The sequence below is a fragment of the Mercenaria mercenaria genome, chromosome 8 (genome assembly GCF_021730395.1).
Source record: "Mercenaria mercenaria strain notata chromosome 8, MADL_Memer_1, whole genome shotgun sequence".
In the NCBI taxonomy this organism is placed as follows: Eukaryota; Metazoa; Mollusca; class Bivalvia; order Venerida; family Veneridae; genus Mercenaria; species Mercenaria mercenaria.
The window spans coordinates 53,091,490-53,100,091 of record NC_069368.1 but is presented as its reverse complement, the minus strand read 5'-3'; the positions used below and the strand labels follow the sequence as shown (position 1 = coordinate 53,100,091).

Below are 8,602 nucleotides of genomic sequence, written 5' to 3'. Positions count from 1 at the left end.
TTGCAGTTACTTCCCTTCAAATTACTTCCCTTTGTTCAGTGTGTCAGATACAGTAGCCCAATGCACCCCAATTGTTAAGACACTGGACTACAGGGCCAGGGGTCGTGAATTCGAAGCTCCAAAGTAGGTCGCAGTATGAATGTCCGTACTTGGTAACATATGCAAGTCAAATTTAGAAAAAGTTTTGTTTTGATAACTAAGTTTATGTGTACATTAACAACCGTGGATTAATGCATTACATGTCGCATACCGGCTCGAGATGCTTATGTTTTTTTTGCCCAGAAAACAAGTCAAACATGGCTTCTGATTGGTCGCAAATGTTTAGGAATTCCAAAGTTATATTTACAATGTAAAGTGGTCTCCCACTGGCTGTTGGATGAAAGTGAGAAATATGCATATTCTTCTAATGAAGCATTTACATTCAAAATAAAAAAAAATCACGGACGGACAGAGTGTTATCGGCTTCCGGGAGAAAAAATGCCCAAATGCGATTGTCAACAGTGTATTTCTTACTGTTTTCTTGTAGGTTTTGTATAGTTCTTTCATTCTGAGTAGGTGGAATCAAAAGTTTTGTAAAATAGAGGGTCATAACCTAAAAATTACAGTGTGGTCCTATGGGAAAAAGAGTTGATTCCCTTTGATATGGAGAGTTGCTGTCTTCAGTACTAAATAAATAGGTAATCAAGCAGCACTTCCGGGCTAGTCGCATTATGGCGGAAAGAAAAAATCCTCATTTTTTTTCTCAGTTAACTTGAGTGGCATTTTCATGTTTTATGTAAGCCAGTTCCTGTTTTTATTTCATTGAAGAACTATAACTTGACATTTTGGTAGTATTTTCAAGTAGATTTAGTAGATTTTTTGCATTTATAGAAACGCAAACAAACCTTGATTGCTCATGTGTTCATACCCAATTTTAGCTGTCAGTTTGGAAGATATTCCATAGTGTTGACCTGTCAGACAAAACATCTCTCTAAGAAGATACATGATCTCTACTTTTTTTAGGTTTTCTTTGTGGTTCATTTAGGTCATTTAAGAACATAAGGCTAGTAATCCATTTTTTTTTAAAAATGGGCCTGGTTATGTGTTACAGCTCTCAGAAGATTGTTAATTTTATATAGAACATATGGCAAATTTATTTACTACTGTAGAGCCAAAGGACGCTTACTTTATTGTTGTCGTGTGCCTCACTTCTCTTTCAACACCCTTAGATATTCACAATATGTCACTCTATTCATGAACCTGGACCATTTTACATAGGGTTCTGGGGGTAGTGACTTCAGTTTGTACTTGTGTTGTATTCTTTGGGTACAGAACATACCACACAATCGAAACTGTTTTCGGAGACGATAAATTGATCACATATGACAGTGGGTGTCTTAAAACAGTTACGGTTTATTGATTACTCAACCAGCTGACATAATCTGGGTTTCGTATGTAGACATCTGCTTGATACAGTAAAACATATGAGCCGCGCCATGAGAAAATCAACATAGTGGCTTTGCGACCAGCATGGATCCAGACCAGCCTGCTCATCCGCGCAGTCTGGTCAGGATCCATACTGTTCGCTAACGGTTTCTCTAATTGCAGTAGGCTTTGAAAGCGAACAGCATGGATTCTGACCAGACTGCGCGGATGCGAGGCTGGTCTGGATCCATGCTGGTCGCAAAGCCACTTTATTGGTTTTCTCATGGCACGGCTCAATTATATTGTTAGTGTCTAAAGAAGTCGAAAGGTTTGACAACCAAGCATCTGACCGATGAACCATGCGAAGGTCTAGTTTTTTCATATGGTGCAGAATTCATGTTATGTACATGGCAGCTTTAATCTTGTTTGTTTGTTTGTTTTGGGTTTAACGCCGTTTTTCAGCAGTATTTCAGTTATGTAACGGCGGGCAGTGTTCCTGGATTCTGTACTAGTACAAACCTGTTCTCCAGAAGTAACTGCCAACTTCCCCACATGAATCAGAGGTGGAGGACGAATGATTTCAGACACACTGTCTTTAATACAAACATCTGCAGTGAGTCTAGACGAAAGTTTAGGTTTTAAAGATGTAAATTATTACATCTGTTCTCTATAATTTGGAAGATTGCGAATGATTTTCATTAAAAGTTTTATGGACCTAAAGGATGAAATCTCTTTTACAAATGTATTTGTAAATAAATGTACAAAATGCGTTCACGTTATAATCAAATGTCACTGCCAATTAACACAAGGGCTAAGACTACGTGTATAGATAATAGCTTTACAAAGGTCAGTAATGGAAAGACCTTATCAAACGCGTTATGAAATATTACGAGATCTAAAGATAAAAAGTTCCATATGCGAAAATTATTTACAGTTTATAACTTTATCTCAGCATGAATAAATTGTTAAGTATCTTAATTGCTGGGATTTTAATTTTCTCGGCAGAGGTAGGTTGTTTTAAATTCCTTTTTTTTTTTTTTGGTCAGTCATATACAATGTATAATTATGAATTATGGCAGCAGGTCAAATGTGTTGTTGTGTCTCCTTCGTGAAGCATGAAGGACGTTTTAAAATCGCGGCCTTCTGCCTCAGTAAGCCGATTGCTCGACTTTATTAAATCATTATTACGCGTTTGAAATGTTCCTTACGGAAGCTTAGAAGGGCCTTCAGTTGTGAGAAAATGTTTTCACAAATGCCGAAAATTAAAGCGAGATCCCTAAAACTTAAAGGTTTTTTCGCGTTGAAATTTCCGCATTGGTTCGAACTTTTCAAACAACTTGATTTGAATCTTCGTACAAAGACAGAAAGATTTTATTTTTCGTATTATTATTGTCGAGAAGTTGTACTAAATTACATCGCGGAAAAATCTTTGCGCGATATTGATAAGATATTTGCCTTTCTCGCCAAAAATACTCGCATTGAAGTAATTTATTTCTAACATCTCGACTTCAGCTTATTGCAATGAAAAATAAGTCACACGTTCCATATTGAGTGTCTCTATACCTTAACATTACATTTGCTTTTTATCCTTCCAACAGGGGTATGATTAAATTGCGTTGTCCGTCCGTCCGTCGTCCGTGTTTCAGTCTGGTTGGAGCCTTATCAGAGACATGTCACCGTTTGGAGTATTTAAAATGAAATATGGTAGAAATGTTAATTGCTAGAAGGAAATGCCACCTTGCAAGTTTCAGTCAGATTGTCTATGAAAGACAATGTTTATCGCCCTTAGTACATCTATATATAGTACAAATTTAGTGTTTTTATTTCCGTCCGTCCAAAGCCATACCTAAAATATGGTTTAAACTATTTTTATGAAACATGGTAGCAATGTAAACTGAGGTAAAGAAATGCGATCATGCAAGTTTCAGTCAGATGAAACGAGTTAATGCCCCTTGTACTTATATACATATATTACTTATGTAGAGTTTTATTGTCTTTCTATCCACCTGGAACCATATCTAAGACATTGTAAGGGGTATTTCAATAAAACGTGGTAATAATTTTGACTGCCATTGGTAAATGCGGCACTGTACCAGAATAGTGCCCTTAGTACTTGTATAATGTTTACTATATATGACATTTCTTTGCAAATGGGATGTTGCAACCAAGTTTTGTACATATCAAACTTTCTTGACTGAGGTACGCGTTCTGATCACTGGGGTCAATGACTATGTCACCGTTACTAAATATAGAAAACTTGTTTTCTCACAAAAAATGAGATAAGCACCCCAAATCTGCTAGCTGTGTAGCCTTAAAAAAGAGCAACGTATATTGGAGTGGAATTTGGTACCTTGGGTCAAGGTCACTGTTACTAAATTATAGGCAAAGGATTCAGTCAAAAATCGGAAGCATGGAAATCTACACTGTAAAGCCCAAATTCTCGATTTTCATTAAACCAATCCTGAAAAATCTTTGACCTGATTATTATAATTAACATATTATAAAACAAAGAGTCGTCACAGGAGATGTCCAGCGCTCTTGCTAATTTCGATGCTGGATAGTGACATTGAGCACATTTGAGGAAGCTGGAGCTGTCACTGGAGTGTTTAATGACTCTAATCCGGATGAAGCTTAAGCTTGTGTCAAATGTATTTAGTAATAATAGATATTGAGATAGTGTATCAAAACATTAGATAAGTATAAAAGGGACATAATTTTTGGAATATTTCTGCAAGAGCAATGCCCCATGTTTCATATCATGTGACTAATAATGTGGAATAACTACTTTAAGTTTGAATCACTGAGATAGAGCAAAAGTGCATCACAACTTTAACCTGAAATTCTAAGTAAAAAGGGGGCATAACTCATAATATACTGGTGTAAATGCTATTGACCTTATGACATATGATGTAGGTGATGACGTGGAACAACCATTTTAAGTTTGAATCAGATCCATTTAGTAACAATATAAGAGACATGATGAAAAAGCTTTAAAATTAAACTAAAGTTCTAAACAAAAAGGGGGCATAATTTATGAAATATTGGTGTAATGGTTATGGCCCTTATGTCATATGATGTTGGTGATGATGTGAATCAACTGTTTTAAGTTTGAATCAAATACGTTTGGTACCAACAGAGATAGAATGACAGTGCATCAAAACTTTAACCTGAAATTTTAAGTATAAAGGTAGATCATTCATAAATCATTAGCGTAAGTGTTATGGCCGTTGTGTTAAATGATGTGGATAATGGTGTGGAACAATTGTTGTTAGTGTTTTTAATCAAACTCTTTCTATAATAACAAAGATACGATGGAAATGCATCAAAATCAACCTAAAATCCTATATAGTAAAAAGCGGGCATGTTTCACGAAAAATTTGTGCCAGAGTTATTGACCTTGTGTCATATGATGTGGGTGAGTATGAAATGGGTGATGATGTGGAACAATTGTTTTAAGTTTGAATCAGATCGTTTTTATTACAATTTAGATAGAAAGTGCACAAAAAACTTTAAACTGAAATTCTGAGTAAAAAGGGGGGTAATTCATGAACTATTGGTGCGAGAGATATGACCTTTGTGCCATATGATGTGGGTGATGATGAGAAATAACTATTTTATGGTTGAAGTATTCCATCAAGTAATTACAGAGATAAAAAAGAAAGTAGATTAAAACTTTAACCAAGGTGTGTTTGCGGAAGGGCCGGATCGAGTAAAAAGATAAAACTTATACAAATAAGGAAGCGGACGTAGATGCAGACAAATGGATAATTGTAAGAACCCTATCTATTCTCTGAAACTAATTGATGTAGTACACTTTGTTCAGAGGCAGCTAAAACATACATTCTGAGAAAACAGTCTTATGCACGTGGTCATGTACCGTATAACGTCTTCACAGTTACTTTCAAAGAAGTATTTGAGATGCCACTTCCAAAAATAATGTCGACAAAAACACGCGAAATGCAAAAAGTTTTTTTTTCGGCATCGTGAAATATTTACGACGTCATCACCAAAAAATATCTAGCCATCTCATGAAAAATATTCCAACATGTTTATTCAGAGCTAATTGTCGATATAACAATATTCGAAATGACAAAAGATTTTTTCTTTGCAACTAAATTTAAATCGTGTTGATGGAAAAATATACTACAGTGCGAGCATTTTAATGCGAGAAAACCATAAAGTTTTAGACATCTCGTCTTAGTTTTCTGTACTTATGTAAACATTTTCTCACAACTGAAGGCCCTTCTAAGCTTCCGTATGTTCCTTTCTTTAAGCGAGTAAGCATTATTTTCCTACCGAAATGTTAGCAAACTGTTGTGATGATATTTCAGCAATTAATAGCCCTACAGTAATTGGAAAGTATTTCCAAGACGCCATCAAGTGACTACAAATTTTAGGTGCTTTTTGCTGAGCGTGTGTAAATCCAAAAGGCACAATAGTTTTGTATAAACTGGATCGAAACCACGTTTTGTGACAGGTGTGATTAAAATGAGAAATATTCTACTTACATTCAAATCATCTTGATCATACCTGTTACTGTCTTTCAGGCTTTCTTCCTTGACAGTTTACTTGGAGGTGGTTGTCATAGCGACGCTGACTGTACAAATGGCTGTTGCTTAGCAAAGAAAAATAGTTTCGGAGGTCTAAGCCACTCATGTCAACCTTATCTACTTCCGGGAGCATCATGCTATGGGAGTGATCCTTACCATTGCGGCTGCTCGACAGGCAAGTTTCTTTAGATTTTTCAATTGTTAAACAGATGTTGCCGTTCTTGTATAAAGAACATACTTCAGAACGTATTATTCTTGAGTGACGTTATGTCATTTAAGAGATTTTGAATGATTTATAATAAAAACTTGACTTCTGGTTTACAGGCATTTTTTTTTCTCAGAAACGAAACGCAGGTAATTCTTTTCTCCAACTAAACAGGTTCGAGCCCCATTGGGGTCATGACCATGAGTTCTCATATGACACCAGTACTGGTTTTTCCAGGAAGCGGACTCGAGGGTGGCTCAAATAAGCTTTAAGCTTTCATCACAATCGAGCTAAAATAAATTGGTATAAAGTAAACAATCTGTACGTCTAGATAATGCGAAAATTATAATGAAACTATTACAGGATAGCCCTTTTTTTGGTCGCGAAGGCCTATAGTTATTCTTATTCCTACGTCGAAAAGTATATGCCCAGTATTTTGTTTTTGATTGCAATGAAAGCCTTATCTTGGTAAGTACTTTAGGAGAATATCTATGTACATTTTGACCTCTTCATCATGTATGCCATTAAAATGGCAGCCTTATCTTCTTTTAGTATCTATACTTGATTCAAGATTTAAAAACAAACGAAGACGCTCGGAGCAAGTTAAAGAATATATGACATCAATATGTGTACGCGTATATTAACGCCCCAGAAATATAAGGTCGAAACTGTTACTTACGACCTTTTGTGATCTACGTTTTTTTTTTCCGGAAACTGCATTGAAACGGCCATAAGTTTAACATGAAATCCTGTGACTGAGCCAAAAATAACATTTTGTTAAATATAAAAGGCTGTAACGGCTTCTTGTGATCCAGTTTTCGGTAAGTTTGAAAAACGGTCAAATTTACCATTTACAACATTGTGTGATTTTTTCGAAAATAGGTCACAAGTTACAGATAAGACCTCTCATTACTGACGATTGTAAATTCTTTGGTATTGATATATGACTATCGGTTCTGTCAGCATTTAAAAACTTTCACTATGAGGTTACAATATGGATACGAGCAGTTTCAGTGAGAAATCTATAAAACAATATACATGTAATTTCAGTTTACTCAAAATAGTGTTTGTCTCTTACGACCAGTTATTTCTGGATTTCGATATAATTTCCTATTTACGCATAAAAACATAAAACAAGGTGTGTGCGTGTGTTGAAAATTGGCTTGTACATAAATAAGGTTCTATTTTACAAGACTTATTGCTAAATATGGTTAAAATATTTTTTTTTTTTAATGTCGATGTAAAAAGTGTTTAGTTTGATGTATGATAGAAGTAAACACGTACACGTATAGCGCTTATGTTTATTCTTTTAACATTTTTTTTCGCATATAGTACATCTATACGATATGATACATTTATACATTCTCAAAACAAACTCAGACAAGATTTCATTCACTATGTATGTTGTATAGAAAGAAAATTATAAACAACATTGGTGCAATAACATCAACGGCTCCTCTTTATGCAAAAATAAACGCGCTATCTGACGACGCTCTTAAAAACATTAACAAATTGGTGTGGTTAAACAATCTGAAATTTAAAAAGGAATGTTCAACAATAGCTAAACCTTTTTATATGACGATAAATGTCAAAACTGAATCAAAACAACTATGCGATTTTCCTTGGATTTAAGGATATTTTACTTAATTAAAATCAGGAACTGTTTTTCTAATCGGAAGGCGAATTACAATTTACAATTTGTGGCCGGGATTTATTTTACTATATTTCATGTAAAGAGAGAAAGTCGAAAATTTATAATAAGTATGACTTTCTTATATTTATGGAAAAAAACCCAGTACTATTGTAGTAAGATACTGTAAACATATAAATATAAAGATTCGTGGATTTTATACCCGTATAAATGCACAAGAAATCAAAGGCAAACAAATAGCCTTAAGACTAATTCAACTATATTAACTAAATGAGATTTCTATTTTCATTCAGGGTATTCGTGCGAGGTTGTCTCCCCTGACGGAATAGCACTGGAAGCAGGGAGCAAAATTGAAGGTTACTGTAAACCATCAAATGGCACTTCAGGAGGTCCTCAAATTGCCGTGGAGGGCGGACGCTGAAGGATTCGCAGTAATGTTTAAATGAAACAGTGATAATAATAAAAGAAAAACAAAAATGGCTTGATTTTCTTATTTAGTTTCAATAATTGTTCTAACATTTCTTCCATTCTTTGTAACTTACTTTTCATTATAAGTTTATCTAGCGATCCTAGTTCAAGTGTTTTGAAACTTAAATTAGCAGCTGCGCAAAAATGAATGGTTTTGTCAACATGAAGGGATCAGTTATAAACAATATCTGTTGGAGAATACTTTCTTGACGCAGGGTAGTGAAATAGGGCATACCTGAGAAAACTAGAGCTAAAAGCACTAAACCACGATCAACAAAATTTGTCAACAATATGGAGTCAATGCGAAAGAGTTCCACAAACTCA

At 34.9% G+C, this 8,602-nt stretch overlaps 1 protein-coding gene across 1 annotated transcript; it reads left to right on the top strand.

The window, feature by feature from the left end:
• The first annotated feature begins 2,265 nt into the window (after positions 1 to 2,265).
• Positions 2,266 to 8,289, top strand: LOC123565733 (uncharacterized). The gene is made up of 3 exons (XM_045359529.2): positions 2,266 to 2,411; positions 5,952 to 6,129; positions 8,104 to 8,289. The coding sequence occupies exons 1-3, from the start codon at positions 2,358 to 2,360 to the stop codon at positions 8,229 to 8,231; spliced, it is 360 nt and encodes a 119-aa protein (XP_045215464.2). The 5' UTR covers positions 2,266 to 2,357; the 3' UTR covers positions 8,232 to 8,289.
• The last annotated feature ends 313 nt before the right edge of the window (positions 8,290 to 8,602 follow it).